General features: G+C 39.9%; 2 protein-coding genes across 5 annotated transcripts in view; both read right to left on the bottom strand.

Moving 5' to 3' along the window:
• Nucleotides 1-14009, bottom strand: part of tln2a (talin 2a) — an 89347-nt gene extending 75338 nt beyond the window's left edge. For 3 of the 4 annotated variants that reach the window (XM_041979782.1, XM_041979811.1, XM_041979803.1), the window contains exon 1: nt 13825-14009. The gene's annotated coding sequence lies outside the window, so the exon portion shown is untranslated. Of the gene's footprint in view, nt 1-13457; nt 13566-13824 lie in introns of all 4 variants that reach the window. The other variant, XM_041979793.1, reaches the window with a different exon arrangement.
• Nucleotides 14010-16713: 2704 nt separating this feature from the next.
• Nucleotides 16714-19349, bottom strand: ddx28 (DEAD (Asp-Glu-Ala-Asp) box polypeptide 28). Its single transcript, XM_041993464.1, has one exon. It carries the CDS (start codon nt 19160-19162, stop codon nt 17459-17461), a length of 1704 nt encoding a protein of 567 aa, XP_041849398.1. The 5' UTR covers nt 19163-19349; the 3' UTR covers nt 16714-17458.
• Between the last annotated feature and the right edge of the window lie 255 nt (nt 19350-19604).

Below are 19604 nucleotides of genomic sequence, written 5' to 3'. Positions count from 1 at the left end.
GTACTTCATACTATACTTCATAAGATGCTGCTGGTTGGTGCACATGGGAAGCCAATGTGTTCACTTTGAAACTCATTCTCCTGACAAATGATCCATAAAAAAAGAAAGACATGAAGGCAGCCGCAGATGTCAGTACATCTTCTACAAGATACAATAAATCATCAAAGCTCAGTTTTAAAAGCCATGTCTCAGTCTGGCAGCCCAGTAGATTAGGATGGACCAGCCCTCTTCTTGAGCTGCTGATCTAATCTTCTTTTGCATGTCAGCCGTACAGATATGGAAGTCCAATAATCTGCTCGTTCAGTGGACAGCTGCAAGCAGGCATTTAACACTCTGCTTCTGCACCTCCAGCTGCATCAGCCCTCAAAAATCTAGCACAGCTAAGAGCTATATGGCATACATTTTAATTACTATAAACTTAGAAAGGCCTCATCTTTTTTCCATTAGCTGCTTTTGCAGTCAAGGTTTTCTAATGGATGAGAACTTTTCAAGGTGTGACATTCTCCTGAAGCCCTTTTAGAAAAGGTCCATTGTAATTCCAGAGTCTGTTGATGTGATAACAATTTCAGGCAGGTAAGCCGACCAACAGCCAAGAAAACCAATTAAAAACCAGGCTGCGGCTTTTCAGAGGTCAAGGAAACTAAAAAGGAAAAGAAAAACATGACTTGAGAGGAAAACTACCATACTGGGCTGTGACTGCCTATTGTGGGTGAACAATCCAACCACTCCAAACCCATTTTTTTCAGGCTGCCCTTAAAGAAAAAGCCTGGCCTCTTGCTTGTCAGGTCCATTGTTATAAAAGCTGCAGCAGCCACTCCCCGCTCACCTCATACACATTAAATAGTCTGTATTGTTTGGGAGGTCAGACAGTGATAGAGGACACATAAGATAACAAACAAACATACACACAAAATTCATTTTTAAGATCCTATCCAAAGAAGGTAGCAAGTATTTGTGTAATAGTTTGAATCCATGATATTTCTTTAAATTCATACGCATAAATATCTGCTTATATACTAAAACACATTACAATACCATTCTGGTTTCAAATAAGATGCATCTTTTCACAGATTTTATCTTGGCATTGGGTAACAAAGTACTTTTCTCTTTTAAAAATGCAGTAACTCTATTATGACATATCTCAGGCCAGTTTTTCTAATCATTTGCTTTTGCATGTAAGTGACAGCAACGTTAAAGACCAGCTAAATTCTTCAAAGTTTGCACAAGTAATTTTTTCAGATGTTCAAACGTATTGACAAAATTAAAAAAATTGTCACATAGGCATTGTGAATTTCCCGTTCATCTATACACATCTCACCCATTGACCAGATGTGTTGTTATATGGTCTAACATCCCCATCTTGAATCACTTCATCCCTGCAGCTAGGCAGCAGCCGAGGTGTTGACACACACACACTAGCCAGAGGGTTGGTGAGAGAAATAGGCCGGGTGGTGAAACAGAGATAGGGGTGAGAGGTATTAAGAGAAGGGTAGATAGGGGAGGCAGAAGGAAACGAGAAAATGAGCTGAGTTTTTTGGGTTTTTTTTTTTTTTTTTTGGTTTTTTTTTCTCTCTCTCTCTCTCTCTCTTGCAGCGGGGAATAGAGGAGCAGACGGAGGAGGAGGAATGGGGGGCTCCTACTGTTTCCTGCTAGGTCAGCAGACTGGGGCTGATTCCAGGACAGCTTATCTTTCAGCAGGAATACCACAGTAGCACCAAAGGCAGAGACAAGAGGGAAGGAGGCTCCCGGCAATATGAATTCAAAGCATGCTGCATGCCAGGATTACAACAGTGACATTCACAACGTTAATCACTGACATTTTTTTTGTTTTGTTTTGTTTTTAAAGAAAGTCCATTATGAATTCAAGTCCGCCAAACAGCGACCACATTGGTTAAAGAGGACATTTCACACTTCATGTCAACTGTCTGATGGAAATATTGAAAACCCTTTCCCTTTATGTGTCATTAAGCTAACAAAAACCTAGCTTGAATTAGCATGTTGTGTCTTATACATACAGCACTGAAAATTCCTCTATAATTGATATTAGGAGCAACATAGTAACAGTCTGCTTGTATTCAAATTAAAGCAAACATTCAGTAGGTTATAAAACTTTCTGTAAAACTTTAAGGGGCACTAAGTGTATTTTAACTCTGACCAGAGACAAGTAAACCATATTCAAATTTCATGCTAACTAAGTCAATGGATGGCTTGTTGTAACATCATATTTATCTGTAGTAAAGGTCTTTCAGGCTATACAGATCACTGACATTAGGAATGTAAACTGATGAAGCAAATATCTTTGTGTGTAATTGCCTCTTCAATCCATAACATGAACATTCAATAATTTTTTGGCTTATAAAGTTTAAACCAGGTCTGTTTTGTTTTTAGCTTCCTGTTTCTTCTACACTTTCAAACTGCTCTACTCTGTTTACCTGTTGCTAACTACAGATAACATTTTTTTCTGTTTAGTGCACGAAGGACACTATATTTAGACAATAACAGAGAGAAGTGTTTATTTTATATTTATTTATTTATTTGGCTATTGTGTTCTGTTATGTTGAAAGCTGAAGACTCAGTGTGGCAAAAAAGCACCAAAGCATCAATATTTAATGGAAACTTTCCATTACAAAAATAAATAAAATTTAAAAAAAATCTGAGGTAAGCTTGAAGTAAGTTTTTAAATTAAGCACCTTGTACGAGGAACCAAAAACTTGTCAACAAATAAAAAAACAATGTATTTAATGTAATTAGGCATCTGTCTTGAAAGTTATTATATTATAGAAAAGATCAAAGTTCATGATGTATTTGTATCTAAGAGAAAAGCATGCAAAGTCTTAAATGGATGCACATTTAATCCATGTCATAGTAGGTCTTAACTTAACTACCGGTAATCTTCTTATACAACTTCTGCCATAAAATGTGTTTCTGATGATCTATATCCTTTTAATATCTCCATATCCCTCTATATAAACACTACATCATTAATTACCTCAGGTAAACACACCCGGCTGCAAAAAATCCCTGGAAGATACAGGAAGGCTGTGGAATGCATGGCAGTCCAAAGCACACTGCAATACCAGGTAGCTGAGCAACATTCACCTGCTTGGACAGCTGCGTGAAGAAAAAAAATGCTTGGCAGCACAGTTAAAGTTCAGTCAGAGAACAAGCTGCACTTGACATCAGGGAGAGACAGATCAAAAGCAAAAATCCCATTTTCCATCTGCCACTTCTAACTGATATTTAAATCCACAATCTTTGCAGTGGCTGTTGCCAAATAAAAATCCAGACTGGCTCACAGCAGGAACATTCCCTTAAGAGCAGCCAGCAACAACTGGTGTTTGCCTGCAAGTCTTACAAACACAAAACAAATTGGTGGCTAACTAAAATAATGTTCAGTGTAACTAACAACTGGCAAGTCAATATTCAAATGCAGAGGCATTATTCAATCATGTTTAAGAGCAGATGAGGTGGGTGGAGATGCCCCCCTACCCTAGTAATTTTCCTGGGGTCGTGCTTTGTACTGTGGAGATAAGTAACCCGACTGAGGACAAGGCTGGCATTCTACCCCCGAGTCCAAAAGACAAAATGTCGAGTCCATCTAAGAGAGGAATCTGACAATGCAGCATTTGTCTCTTTGCCAGCTAGTGAACAAGCTCCCCACAGACATGTTGATATGAAACAGTGTGCAGACCAACTTCAATATCAGAACATTAGCATGGGCAGAGCAGAAAAAACTGAATGGATTATCTTAATTAAATTTAGTGTAGGAGCAGGAGTGCAGATGCTGCAGTTTAAAAAACACTGAACACAAAAATTAAGCATACTGTGCTCATACTGTACTTATGAGGCATGAAAGGCCAAGGTTTTATTATGCAAAAAGGCAAGGCCTCCAAATCATATGTAGTTCATGTGGAGTGCATTTAATGAACTTTTTTTTTTTTAATATATAAAATTACTATGCAAAGTTGACAACAAATTGGAGCATGACTTAGTCTATATGCCTTCACTGCTGGTTTGAACCATAAACTTCAAACTTGTTGAATTAAAGAAGCTCAAATATTATTCAAGCCCCAGATCTATCATATTTCCTTACAGTTACAAAGTAAAATGGGAAATTTAATTCTTTTGAAGTGTGTCACTCTTCTTCAAAACACTGGGAACACTCCACCTGTCATAAATGCTCGGTGTTGTATGCCCCAAAAGAACCACTTCCATACCAGCGCCATTTCTGGGACTGAAATTTCTGGCTTTGCCAATTGATTAGTTTTATGTCCTACTCACATATGTCTTTTTAAACAATGACTCAAGTCCCTTCATTGTGTGTTTTTTCATAAAGCAGAACTGCATTTTGAAACTGATCTACCTATGATGTCTCCCTGAGCCAGCACAGCAGGTAGTAGTAAGTAAAACAGGCTCACCTCAGTGTTTGCCTTCATAGATTAAGCAGACATCACAGAACTCACCACTAACCAGCACTGCTGTCGTCGCACAGCTGATTTTGTAACGCTGATTTGTTCTTTGTAAGGACACGCCAATGCAGAACTGATCCATCTCCGTTTGGCATGTGTGAATACCACAGGAGGAACAGCACCAAATTAACAAGTTTTTTTCCCCTCTTTATCCACCTATAAAAGCACAAATGATGTGCAAAGGGCTCCAAATACATCCACTTCTATGCCAGTCTGAAAAATACTATTGATTTCTACACGTAGCCAGCTGTGAGATAAGGTAGCATCTACTGTATGTACAGTTCAGGAGATAAACTGTGAAAATGTTTAATAATGTGGGACAGGACAATCAGCAACAACAGCAACTTAACCAGAAACTCAATTTTTTCTGCTAAGCACACCTGAGTTGATTAAAGCAAATGTTCTTTACTCTGACTATTTCTGATGTTAAAGTGTAATATACTACAAGTAATTTTCAGTTTAACATGTACAAATAAAGCTCCAGTGTGTGTGTGTGTGTGTGTGTGCGCGCGCGTGCGTGCGTATGTGTATACTGTATGGCAGTACGAATGGCTAAGTTCCTTTTAGTGCCCCAATAAACCTTAGCAATGAGGAAGCCTGAAGAGGAGGACAACATTCCCAAGTGGAATACAGCCGCAATTAATATGCTTCTGCACTTCCTGCTATGACGTGTCAAAATTTCTGCTGTGAAAAAAGATCTGTCCCTAAGAAGTGACCGGTAGCTAAAGCAAATACTCTCTCCTTGTAGCCAACTGCATCAACGCCCACTGCCCATAAGCCCAATAAAAGGATATTTTCAGCCACTTGATTAAAACTGAGCTTCCCACATGTAGTACAACCCAGCTTGCACAAGATATTGCTGCCTTACCACATTAAAAAAAAAAAAAAAAAGAAGAAGAAGAAGAAGAAGCAATGTTTACTGCTCCAAGTAGCAGAGTCTACTCTGAGTGGTGTTTGGTCCTCTTTTTCTGTCCCCATTTCTCTACTCTAAAGGCCTGGAAGCACTCCCATGTACTCTCCCTTAACTAATAAACAAAGAGCAGTTTCCCTTATATAGCTCTATTCAAACTCTACTACCTCCACAAGCAACACCAGAGGCTCACTGGGAGGTGGGGAATACTAGCAAGTCTGTTTCAGACAAAAAGGTTTTGGCCAAGAGCACCAAGCTTTGACAGTGTGCTTGTGTAACAGTTGTACATTAACAGCCACTTAAAGCTCTATTTCTAGTACCATCCATCAGCAGAATTTTGCAGCGTCAGGTTGGATAAGTCTGACAGAGCTGCAAAGTGAAAGAAAATAATTAAAAGTGTCATTTTGTAAACAAAAAAAGGGGGGGAAAACCTAGCAGAGAAAACTCATCCCTCCACTCTGTGGTCACATGTTCAAATGTCACTATGTATAGCAGTGCTACATTTGTCAACATGCACTTTGCACTGTTACACCACTTAAACACTTGCCCTTACATTTCCAACTTTCCTGACCCACAAGTAAAAGAAAATGAATCTTTAAAAAAGGTCCCATATTATGCAAAATTCACTTTTCTAAATGTTTTCCAACAGTCATATGTGTCCTCATAGCCTGTATACAAGGCCCAAAAATTAGAAAATTCCGCCACCTCTCTCACTTGCTTGCTCCATATTTAGTGAATGTGTGCTCAAACAGGTGAGTCTGAGGTCTTTCTCTTTGTGACCTCACAAAGGGAAATAACCACTACCCCCGGTAGTGGATATTATCATTAACCAGGCCCCCAGGCAAGCTGAGCCTGTCCTATAAAATCACAGAGTGGGTGCCAGCGAAAGCCGGATCTTCTCCCAGAGAGGGGCATGGACAGGCACCACTCATGAACATTTAAAGGTTCAGACACAGAAACAGACTGTTCTCATTAGAGCTCACAAGGGCCATATTTGGCATGGCTGAAATTAAGGACCAGGGCTGAATGTGGGGTTATACAGTTTGAAAACAATGTTGTTGGACCTCTGAAACCCATATGAAATTGTTGAAAAAAATGTTTAATATGGGACCTTAAAAAAAAAAAAAAAAAAGTGGATAAAAGCTTTATTTGTTTTAATTTCTGTGCATGGACATCATGAAGCACTGACATGTGAATTTACAGAAACGTAAAGGGCCATGCCTCCAATTTTGTACTTTAAGATTAGTCAGCCAGTCATAAGAAGTACTGCAGAGCCATTTAAAAAAGTTCTGTAACAATATACTATCTGCCTAAGCACAAAGCCCCAGTGATGTCATCAGGCTACCTCATCCTTGGCTAGGATGTTTCAGTGAAAACCTGTTTAGCACATTCATTGCTTGATCTAAAGCTTTTAACAGACAAAAGACACTTCTGAGTAGCATTTAGGACCTCAGGGATTTTCTACTTCAGCTTACTTTTTTTTTTAAATTGATGGATAGCATCATCCATCATGAGACAAGTGACTTCCCAGTCACTCTGATGAAGAAGAAGAAACACCAAATCTGAAAGCTACATGAACTCAAATCATTCTTACTTTTTTTTTTTTTTTTTTTTTACCCTTTTTGATCATCATCCTATCCTCTCCAGAGGTCCTTTTTAATTCTGCAACACTTGGTGTCTTTTGCCAGTGGGGGTTACTCCTCATGCAAGTCAGTCACAAAACATTTGAAGCAAGAATTTATCCTTATGGGAAAACCAAGAATAGCTGCCCCAGGGCTGCAGGAGGGCTGAGGAGTGAAGGGGGCGGGATACATTTCCAGTCATCCCAGAATGTTCACTCAGCCCTACGAAACAAAGCCAGGAGCAGCTCCACACTCACTTCCTGGGGAATTCCAACACACGGGAACAGAAATAATATGATGACTGATATAAACGCTGAGATTTGTCAACAATCATGTTGAGTAATGAGAACACCATTTGTTCGTGACTTGGGAATTAGATTCAGTTACAACCAGCTGCTGAGGTACCCCCCTCCCCCTCCACCCCAAAGTAGCAGAGGAAACTTAAATATCCTCATCTTTAAAATAGAAAGTTTTCACTGCCTTCTAGTCTGAACGCACTCATTCCCTCTTGTTATTATCTGTGATAACCATAACATCTTCTCTTCTAACTGGGGTCTATATATGCTTTATATTAAAAAGAAAAAAAAAATCTATCACAATAGTTAAACTTGAAAACAGGCTCTGGATAAGATACCAGAAATAAACAACACATAGTAATTGGTATTAAATTATCCATTGAGTGGGTCTAAAATAAAACAGTAGCTGTAATGGAAATGTAGCTGCTTACTTCACTTTCAAGTTGCAGACTCTTAGACTCAGTCTGTGGGTTTAACCGTGCAATGTAATAGGTGTTCTCCTGTAACCTCTGGGCACCTACAGCATTTTCTGTGGCAGCCAGATCAAATACCTCCAACCCAGATAGAAAAAGTGCATAAATGGAGACTTAATTTTACTGTCTTAAGAAATTCAAGAAATTCATTTCTATTACAATTGGTCAAAAGTGGTTTTGTACAAAGCCATCTGGACAGTGCTCACAGTTCTGTGTGCTTATGTTCTGTGAGCCACAGACACCTGATTAGGTTACATTTCTGCCCTGGTGACTAAGAGGCATGAGCCTCGAGGTGGCAGCCATGACAGCAGGGATTTCTGCTAGAGATGCAGGCCAGTAATAGCTGAAGACCTCAGCAGCAAACTGAAACTTATTTCAGAGCAGATACTCTTTCGGCCAGAAAAAAACCCCTCAGATTACAAGCAGTGGTTATCTGTAGCCAGATGTTTGTAGAACTTAAAGGAAAATTCATTGATTGATGTAATTACATGCATAAATTCAACCTGCATCTCATTTGAATTAAGCTTTTACAATAAACCCACATTTAAAAAGACAATATGATGTCATGATTTACACATCTCATATTTTTCAAAACCATTTTGATTTTAAATGCAAAGCATGCGTAATACTAAGAAAGAACTAAAAAAGAAAAAAATCTAAGTGTAGTCTTAAATTCACGAGCTGTTTCAATTTATCATTTGTTTACTCTTTTTCAGCTGAAAAGCTTTAACGGATCTGATGAGTATATATACGTTAATTAGGAAGTCATTTGAATTCATAAGTAGCTGGTATTTATGTCAGAGTGCTTAACTGAAACAGGAGGACATCTTATTTCACTACAGACGTTTTTTAAGCTACACGTCATATTTCACCTGGCATTACTTTTTTTTTAGTTGAGGATTTGATCTTTGAACATGCAGTACAAGTATATCCGTGTCCCAGCTAAATGCTCAGAGTGAATGGACAACCATCTCAGGCAAGGTAAATGAACTTAGCACAAAAAGTAAGGAAATTTGCATTTGCTTTATTATTTCATCCACTTAATAAATGCCAATTGCTGTTGTATTATGCATCGTTGGAAAGCCTGATTAGTCATCATTACAACCAGGTGTAATTTATAAAGATTGTGCTTCTGTGGAATAAGCTTCACAGCCAAACATGTGGGTAGCCCTGGAGGGTGGGGTTAGACCCCAGATTCTGAGGATATAGGATCATCACTGGTCCCAGAATTTCATTTTAATGAATCTATTTATCAGTTAGGTATTAATCAGGTACCAGTCATACATCTGTGACTGGCATACACCCTGGCAGAAGGATTTTGGCACACTTTTTGGGGACACTACCCACACGTGTAGCTGTGCTGTTTATTCACCAGAAGCACAATCCTCAAACATTGTCTTTCATTGGAAAGTAGAAAAGTCAGGTTTTCCTATTATATATAATTCAATATAGTTGTTATTAAAGCTGTAGAAATTTCCTGACTTTTTATTCTAAGTTCAGTTGCTGCATTAAAGATGGAAGCAGCATTTGTGTCACTATGTAACAGGCAAATACTAGAAAATGTAAAAAGCATGTAGATGCATCTCAGTATATACCACTGATTCTTTTAGAGAGTTCACTTCAGTATTTGATATGATATTTAAATATCTACATTCATTAAGGTAATCATTTCCTCAAATTTGCAAATGCAGCAAACCAGATTAACAAATTCTTTTTGCAATCCTATTTAAGTTGGGAATGCCACAAGTGCCATCCCCCGTCTCCATGACAACCATACTGGCCACTTCAGCTCCAAATCGCTCATCATGCACAAAATGAGGTGTTTTAAAGCAGACATGTGGTCCTCTGGCATCACAGTACACATACACACATATACGCACAATCATAGCCGCATATGGAGAGTGCTGCAGGGCGCTGGATGCTCAGACTGCAGCCCGCTCTTCCTCAAAACACACCTCATGTTTAATTATAGACTAGAAAAAAAAAATGCAAGCATGTTCTACCCCTGAGTCATGCCGAGTATTTAAGACCAATCGATCAATGAGGGCCAATTGTACAGAAATGCTTTGCGCTACCAGCAGGCAACCACTGTACTTGAGATGCAAGCTACAGTAGATGGGAAGGTGGTCTGAGTGGGAGGTAAGCAAATGAGAACCCAGTGGGAGGTGGGAAGTAATGGAACGTGCCAAGAAGGCTGTCTATGCTACACTCATGCAACTAAAAATCAGCATCCCCAAAAAATAAAAAATAAATAAAGATCACACTTCAAGTGTGTTTCCCTAATCACCATCTGTTAGAATATGTACATTTATCTATACATTTCTGGATAATCAAAGGCCAAAAAACAAATACTTAAACTTGTTTTATGCTCTAACCTTCTAAGATGAAGGAAAGAGCTTCAGTGCTTTCTTTGTGTGACGCTGTCCAAACTACGCATGATGAAGAGGGATTAACATGGTTCATCTTTTCCACAAGAATTCCTGCTTGAAAACTTGCAATTTGACTCTTGTGTTTCAAGTTACACATGCCAAGGTTGGTCACAACAAAGTGCAAAATTCTGCCATTTTTTTAACTTGAACTAGGCCAGACATTCCTCCATTAAGCACACACCAAAAGAAATGTGTGTTGGCTTTACTTTTCTAAAGGAAGTGACAACTTTCCTGGGTTATTAAGCGGGTAAAAAGCTACATTTTATTCCCGGTTGAATGTTAGTTTTCTTGAAGACACCTTTGCTCAACATTTAAGCTTGTGCAGCTGCGTGCTGGAGAGTTACAAGACCAAAGAAGAATTCTTCTATCACGTCTCCAAGCTATCCAAGTCCAATCTAGGTCCAGTCAGCATTCTATGTTTTTAAGGAGTATGGTAGGGTTTGAGGTGTAAAATCAATAAACAATGGCAGCTTCTGTTTACTAATTCTGTAGTTTTACTTCATTCTCATGACAACGTTTCTGTAAAATAAACCATGTGATGCATCAGGTTAATGCAGCATCAGGAGGCAACACTTTTTTTTTTTTTATCTATTTTTATCAACATACAGCTAAAAGCCAGAAAAAAGTGTCTACCATTGTGTAGCAATGTGTAAAGACACAGTCTGAAACGAAACAGAAAAATCTTTCCATCACTAATAATGTAAAGTGCAACACACACACAAAAAAATATTTACAGAATCCATTTATGATGGAAAACCAAAGAGACACAAGGTTTGAGCGGCATGAGAGGAAAGCTAACACCAACCCTGACCTCCTACAAGGTCCAACAAAGCAAGGGCTAGTGGACACCATATGCTTCTTAATGCAAGTCCTGGTTAATCTGCTGCCCAAACATGATGCTTTATTCATAAAGTTTAATTGCACTGTTGCCAAAGCCAGTAAAAGAGCCTCTTAATCATACAGCTTTTTACAGAAAACAGGCACCCAGTCACAAACTCAGAGCTTCTTTTTCTGAGCATGTGTGCTTGCAATCTACTTCAGGAAGTGGTAATAATTTAAGATGGACTTGCCAACCACACCCCTGCAAGACTGATAGACCTGGATAATAATGACACTTTCCACATGCTTCTTTTTCCTGATAGCACAGCAGGGCCAACCTGGCTAACTACAGCTACCACAAACTGTTTGCTCCCTCCTCCTGTCATCCACTGCATTACTACTGTGATTAAAATGTCATTATGGATTGCTCATTACTTCCTCTCTGTGGCCACTGGTCATGACAGTTGCCTGTTTGCATGCAGAACAAAGAGACAGATCAATAAATTAGCCATGTGTGGCTGATGAGTAACCCCTATGAGACTGAGCCTTGGAAGTCCAGCCAGAGCATATGGCCATGAAAGAAATGGACAAACCAACTTGCTATTACAATTAGTGACTTAATTCTTTACTTACTCATCTAGCAAAAAGGCTATGTACAGCTTCTGCTAAACTGTAAAAGTAGCCTACAGACAGTCTGATTTCTACAATTAATCCCAAGTTCAAAAAAGAAACATCTCCTCAGGGATTTCTCTGCCTAACAAGTGCTTTTCCTAAACTGATTTCAGCACTAAAAAAACTGAACAGCTACAATGTACAGAGTGTATTGGTTGATGATTCTGCACAGTGAACTCCTTATAGCATAATGAATGCATAAACACATTCTCTAAAAGGTCAGTGCAGTTGGTAATGGAAAGGAAAAAGCTGCTGATTGCTTCCGTTAGTCAGAAAAGCCAGATAGGATTTGGTTAGTAAAATAAATGATCGGTGCCGTCGCTGCTGGCAGAGCTGCATACCAAGAAGCAGCAGCAGCTGATGGCAACAGTTAACTAACAGGGGCCTCAGAAAAATGACATTTCCACAGAAATGGAACGGAGGCAGAGCTGATCAGCTCAGATGCACAGGGGCCTGGCTCATTAGACGAGGGCTGCCATTTTGAAAGGACACATTTTAACACAGGGCAACTTGAGGAGGTGCTCTGACACTCTCTGAGCTGTCATTCCTTTTTCTCCCCGCACATTTAATAATAGATTTTAGATTAACACTTCTCCATCCACCATCCCGCCAGCCAAATGAATTTAAAGGAGCAGGTTGGAGTTAGACATGCCCAGAAGATGTGTAACAACAGTGAGGAAAGGGGCCGTTCCTGAAGCATTACACACACATTGGAGCCTGTAGCCTGTTGGGTCATGTGTTTTTCTCTGACAAGCCAAGGTCCAGGCAGCCAGAGGGGAGGGTCAGGAGGGGGGGTTCAGGGTAGGATTTCCTTTTGCCCATTAAACTGCCAGAGAAACTCACTTGCACATCAAACATTGCAAACAGCCCTCCCACCCCATCTCATATGACTGGTCATGTCTTCCACCTATCTGACTCACTGTCCACACACAGGGCACTAGATGTCTAAATTCATTGGCTGCTGATGGCTCCACTCGCTGCAATACTAGTAGCCATGAAATGTATTGATCTTTACGCGCAAACTTGGCACATAACACAAGTGATTATGAAGCATGCTCCCTGCCTAACAGGAGGAGGGGAAAGGGGGGTGAAATGTGAAGAATCCCCAGATTCGCTGCAGTTATAGCAGCAAGTGATCATCCATATTAAAAGGCTGAATATCAAACGTCTTTCAATAAAGGGGTGTGGCAGGGGAGCCGACAGGCAGCCATCCTCACTTCATATCCAACATTAGCTGGGGGCTGCTGCGGTGGACGTGCAGTGCTCTTCCCCCTTCTCTCTAATGCCTCTTCAACACCCTGACCATAATCACAGGCGCAGGTTTAGCGGGGGGAATAGCAAACCGCATGCACTCCGGCCGCAGGAACCACGCTGGATAAAAGCTTAAAAATAACATCCACGTCTCATACACGACTCTCCCTGCGTGCTCTATAAAGGAGTATCACTTATTTTTTAAAAGGGGAGCAGGGACAGGCTTCACACAGGTTGTCGCCTTTGAGATGTGTTACAGACAATTAAAAAAAGTTGGAAACAATTGCCTTTGCGGTATTAGTGGCAGCTTGACTGACACGGTAACATGGCGGAGCCTGGCTCTCTTGGCCAGTGCAGTTTAATTTACGTTCCCAGCTCCTCTATGAACTCTCCATGCTTCTTTGACTCCGCATCCACCACACAGACAGCCTCACAAGACGAATCTTGCAGCTTCAAGAACCAGGGGCTTTTTTTATCTGCAGGATAATTGTGTGAATAAAAATACCACAAACTCACCAAAGCAAACCCCCCGCAGCAGCAGCCGAGAGCCAAAGCGATGCCGGTGAAGAAGTCGACAATCAAATATTCCACAAGTTCCCTCGTTTTAGACTAGCATCACCGCGTCTGAAATCAAACTTAACCTTTCAGAAATGTAAAAAAAAAGGCGAGCAGACGCACTAAAATGCAGCAGAGCCACACGCTAACAGGCTTCCATCCAGCAGGACCCACGCTGAGCTCTCTCTCACACACAAACACACACACGGCGTGTAGTTTGATTATTGTAAAGCTTGGTCGGAGAGGAGGTCAGACAGATCTTTACTACGTCTGCTGCTGCGGGGGAGATGGGCACCAGAATAAGCCGATTACTGGGTTGTAAACCTACCTTCGTATCCTCTACTGGGGCATTTCAAACGAGTCAGCCCCGGAAAGATGCACATCAGCCGACAGCCAGTCCCGCTTTTCAGCACTAAAATATCCTGCACGGTGAGGGAAATTACCAAGTGGCCGGGCAGTGTGTGTTTGTGTGTGTGTGTGAGCAAGAGCCGCGGCACGGTGTGTGTGCGTGCGTGAGTGTAAATGTAGCGTAGGACAAAGAGGAAATGCGTCACTATTAACAGCACATGCGTTTTGTAGTCCATCGATTCAGAAACTACATAATGGGTTAAACTAATTAATATCTAATAATGTAATCAACGAGATTAACTTAATAATTAGGTATAATCCACATCTGCTCACACACTAAAGCAGAAGTTAATTTGCATTTTTAATAATCTTACCACGTCTCTTATAATAGTTCAATCAGAAGAACCAAACAACTTTATTCACTCATTCATTCATTCATTCATTGCTTTAAGCATTGCTTCTAATATATCTCTAGTTAAGTCATTTTTCATGCAAGACATCGTTATATAATTTTTTGTTTTATTTATTGACAATAATACTGTAAACGATTCTTCCACCACCAATGAGGGACTTTGATAAAAGACAGAATGAAGACTCCCTTACTACACCTTTAAGGTTTCAAGCAAATACAACTTGTTCTGGGATTACATAGCACCTGATATAGTTAATTGAAAGAAAATGATCATCAAAATATTAATAAATCTGATTCTTCCTCATTGAAAGGAAGAAAAACAGACAATAGCACTCTCCTTCTTTGCGGAGTAAGCCTTATTGTTGTTTTATATGCACTGGAAGCTTAAAATTTCCAGAAGAGTACAACAAAGGCCCCATGCCACGTAAACCTATTAGTATATTCTTTGACTTAGTCTTTTAGAAGACATTCTAATGCTATGGTATTTAAAAAATATGTAATAATAAACAAATGTCCTCATACTCAGCCTTGCTGCTGCACCTCTTATCATTTTCTGTTTGAAATACTCTGTTTTAGTTCCTTTTTCCTAAGGACCCTGCCTCACAAGAAACACAGCCTGCTCCAGCTGGTCAAAATATTTAGGTGCAGGAAACTGTTCATTCAGCAAATCACTGGACAGGAGTTATGCTAATGTGTCTTGCAGTCAAGTCTGGGATGAAAAGCCAGGACTTTAAATAAATAGGCCACAAACAGATGTTTGTGGTAAAATATTGATCAAAATTAAACAATCAAATCTAGCAAATGATTGTGACCATCATTCTGAGGTCACAGCAGTAAGAATCCCAGCTAATTTCACTCAGATGTGCTTTTTGTTTTGTACCGTACATAAAAACTTTTACTCGGACCTAAAAGCTACAAAGCCACACTGAAAGAAGAAGAAAAACCCAAGAGGTGTGTCCTCTTAACCCTAATGAAGCTCATCCAAAGGCATAGGTGATATCTCTTTGTGTGATATAATGATGACCAACCCTTTTGAGATGGAGACCTGTGGTTGAGGTAAATCTAAGCATTCTGGAAATGGGGAGCTAATAGCTACCTGAAGTGTTGCACACTTTGTGTATGTTGTATTTATTTATTTTATTCTTTGTAGGGGTCAGTTGGGTTGATTAAGGACAAATATGTAAGTTGAGGTATTTGAGGCAGTTGCTCTATATGCTATAATTGGATACTTGGTCCATGTAGTCAGGGTATAGTTGGATGAAATGTGAACCTAAATGAGGAAGGGTCAAAGCTTCGAGCTGTTAACCCCAGCTGGAGCAGGATAACAGCAGCTAAATTCCTGACATTCTGCTGGAAGCCCCACGTTACTGTCAGAACCGTTAACGCTGTCTATCTGCCTCACACTGAGGCCAGTCTGCTCTTCTGATCTCTGCACACTGATCGGCCACAACATTAAAACAACTGACAGGCACAGTGATTAGCACTACTCATCTTGTTACAGTGTAAAGTTCTGCTGGGAAAACCTGCATCCTGGCTTTTACATGTTCCACCGGTCATCTACCAAAACATTTAGTCAGACCAGTTACACTTTCTTGATATGTCAGGATCTGATCCATGCCTCACTTAAGTTCGTTCACTGTAGCTGCACTACAAACATTTTACTCGTTTGGCCTTACAGCACCCATAACACAAAACTCCAGAATAATCTATGGGCATCTGCTGAATTTATTGGACGGCATTTCATTTCTTTATATCCATAAAGTTTATATCTGTTTTTTTTTTTTTATTTCCAACTTTAAACCACCTGTAACTCCATTTGGAGCTTGTAATCAACTTGTTAGCCCTCTTGAAGGTGTAAATATGAAATGTACTCTTTTGTTAACATTTTTTTTACCTGATAAGGATACAAATTAGATCAAAGCTCAAATAATTTTGCACCATGGAGTAGTTGTGAGCCTTACTCTTATTTTTCTGATATGATGGCCCTTAATTTCTCTTTGAGCTGCTTGAAACTATTTGTTCTTTTTATAACCCACCATCCAACATGTGAGCTTGTCAAATATGCTTATAAATGAGTGACAATGTCATTTTAATGAACGGAATAAAAATCTGTACACTAGGTTTCAACTGATCTGACCATACTGGAAAAAAGAAAGATGTCGCCACCTTGTGGCCAAACAGGCGTAGTACAAATTACAGAAAAAGGTCAAGAAAATTGATCCACATACATGCATAAATAATTAATGAATTAGAAAATAAATGTAGAAAGATTTGTGCAATTTATAATAAACATGACTGAAAGTGATAAAGTGGCGAAGAGACCATTTAGGCAGAGCAGAGGACATTTCCCTCTTGATTTGATGCAGTAATTTTAGCATCATTTGCAAATGTTTTAATGTCTTGGTGGTGCTTGTATTTAAAAAAAAATCATTTTGTTCTAGATAAAAATTCTGAGACAAAATTATTTCTTGAAGTCTCATTAAAAGAAGAAAAAAACACTTTGCATTTTCAATAGAGGTCAATTTTGTTTTATGCAGAAGCTGTTTTTCAAATTTCTATTTTTTTATTTGGTGCCTGAAACAAAACTCACCAACAGAATTAACAGAGCACCAATTCTTTAAATATAGTTGTGTAACAAAATTACCAACTTATGCTTTTGCTTGTGTGTATTGTATGCAGTATTTTGCATAATATAGTTTAATTTTGTTCTCATTCTTTGTTATTTTATGATACTGTAACAGCAATTTCTGTCTGGAATCAATGAAAAACATCTGATTATGGTTTAAATAGCAATGATTATAGATTACATTTAAAGTCGAGCCATTTAAAATTCAATCTGCAGTTTCAAAAGTGACATACAGCTATATTAAAGCAAATTTAACAAAGGAAAATGGATTTTATTGTACTTCAAAATGCCAGCAACAGTTAACTGAAAAGTCAAAGGATTAAACATTTAAATAAAAGTCATCGCTGAAAAAATCTCTACAAGTGTACATTCCATATTACCAAAAACTACCACTTCTCAGTGTTGAACAAAGAGATACCAGGTCACACCATGGACCATTATTTAACTCTCGAGACCTGAGACTGATCAGCCAAAGTTAAACAATTTTATTCATTGTTTTTAAACTAATCTTGCTTTTTGTTAATTGTGGTTATATTTTTTTCTGTTTAAATAAATAGTTCCAAATATATAAAAGATCTACTCTTTTCCATCTTCCTCTTTGGGCTTCGGTTCTCGTATGGCAGATTCCATTCCAGGTAACATAGTTCTCCTACGAGCAGCAGTCTCAATGCTCTGCACCAGCTCCACATCCCAGGGATGGGTGACAAAGCTAAGCACCTCGCCATCCTCCATCCCTCCTGCTCTTCCCACTCTCCCCGCTCGATGGATGTAGTCTGTGTGGGATTCTGGGAAATCATAGTTGACAACCAAGCCTACTCTTGAAGTGTCCAGGCCTCGTGAAGCAATATCTGTGCATATGAGAACATTTACCATGCCCTTCTGGAAGGATTTGAAGATTCCTGCACGCACAACAGCAGGCATTCCTCCCTGCAGTCGTTTATGCTGAACCCCCAGTTCCTCAAGTGAGTAGCCCACCCAGTTCACGGTGGCAGACTTATTGCAGAACACTAGAGCAGCAGCGCCCTCTTTGTTGTGTTGCAGTAGCTTCAGGGCTTGATGGAGCTCCAGGATTTTCTCTCCACCCTTAACCTTCAGAAAACTCTGTTTGACATGGGGCATGAGGCAGTGTAGCATCTTGCTCTTGAAAGTCACTATTCTGCCGAGGTCTGTCACCTTGCTAAGCACTTCACCGACACCGCTTGGGAAGGTTGCCCCCACCACAAGCAGCTGGGCTTTATGACCCAGGCCGCAGGTTTCCTTAGGATTACTTGCGATATGTGTGTAAGATAGGATGTTCTCCAGCATATCTGAGAAGCTGGGGTCAAACATGGTGTCAGCCTCATCCACCACCACAAAGCTCAGCTCACTTAAATCCAGACAACGTCTTCGCAGAGCCTTGACAAGAGCACCTGGTGTAGCCACTAAAATGTCTGGATGATTCCTCTTAAAGACTGTCTTGATCTGTCCTACACCTCGCCCACCACCTACAGTCCTTGTAAGCAAGCCAAATGGAGCACACAGAGTCCTGGACACAGATGCCACTTGCTCAGCCAGCTCTCTAGAAGGCACAAGAACAACAGCACGAGTCATGTTCACACTCTCAGTATACATATCTGACTGCTTATAAGCCTGCAGCCTGTGAACTATAGGCAATAAGTAGCTCAATGTTTTTCCACTGCCCGTCTCGGCAGCACAGAGGATGTTGTGGCCTTTAATGATCTTTGGGATGGTCTGCAGCTGTACAGTGGTGGGTTGGGTAATCCCGATTCCATCCAAAGTTTCTATTAGCTCCTTGCAGATGTGGAGGTTTTCAAACGTTACTGATGTCTCCTGTCCACCATCCTCCTTCTGATTCCCTTCAACGCAGGGTGCCGCGGCCTTGGTGTTTTTGATCATAAAATAGTCCCCGAATGATTTGTTGTGCTTCCATCCCTTTGAGCATAAAAGAGGTTGCTCGAATTTTCCCAGAATGTATCCAGCAGATTGGTTTAGAGTAGGATTCTTGCTCTGAATCAGGAGCTTGCCAGCTTTGACGTTGTTTATCTTGATTTTACCTCGAGTTTGCTTCACGTTTTCTACGCGCTTCTGAAGATACCTAGGCACACGAATAACTACGACGTCCTCCGCTGTCGTCCTTGTTTTACAAAAGCGAGTCTGGTTGACAAAAAAATGGTTACGACGACAAGCAGACACTGTAACGTGTTCAGGAAGGTAAAGTCTGCTGAAACCGAAGAGTCTCGACACATGCAAAGCTAAACAACGGACCTTGGCGGCCTGCATTTTGGGTTTAGCTAGTCCACCCGTTCAACGACTAGCTGAAAAAAGCGACAACGTAAGTAAACTATTAAAACATGGAAGTGGAGCCAATAACATCGGCTGTGAATCTTTTAAACATCCCCCAAATCACCAGAAAACTAACTCTGTTAGCATCCTGTAACTCTTGACAGCAGACTCGCCACGCTCTCTTGGCAAATATTGATGATGTCACTGGCGGGGGATTATGACGTATTTAAAAAAGGATTTTTTTTTTTTTTATTATTGTTTTATTTTTATCTTTATGATCAACAACAAGCATACAACTCAAACAAATTAAGTATACAACACAGTGAACATAACATTCAGATTGCCAGGGGTGCAAATATAAAATTTTAAAAACAAATATTTTTGTCTGATATTGGCCTATGTCTTTAAGAAAATAAGTGAAACGTGAAATTTTACTTGT

Source organism: Melanotaenia boesemani, chromosome 1 (assembly GCF_017639745.1).
Source record: "Melanotaenia boesemani isolate fMelBoe1 chromosome 1, fMelBoe1.pri, whole genome shotgun sequence".
NCBI classification, from domain to species: domain Eukaryota; kingdom Metazoa; phylum Chordata; class Actinopteri; order Atheriniformes; family Melanotaeniidae; genus Melanotaenia; species Melanotaenia boesemani.
The sequence above is the reverse complement of the archived record's forward strand: the minus strand, read 5'-3'. Positions and strand labels throughout refer to the sequence as shown.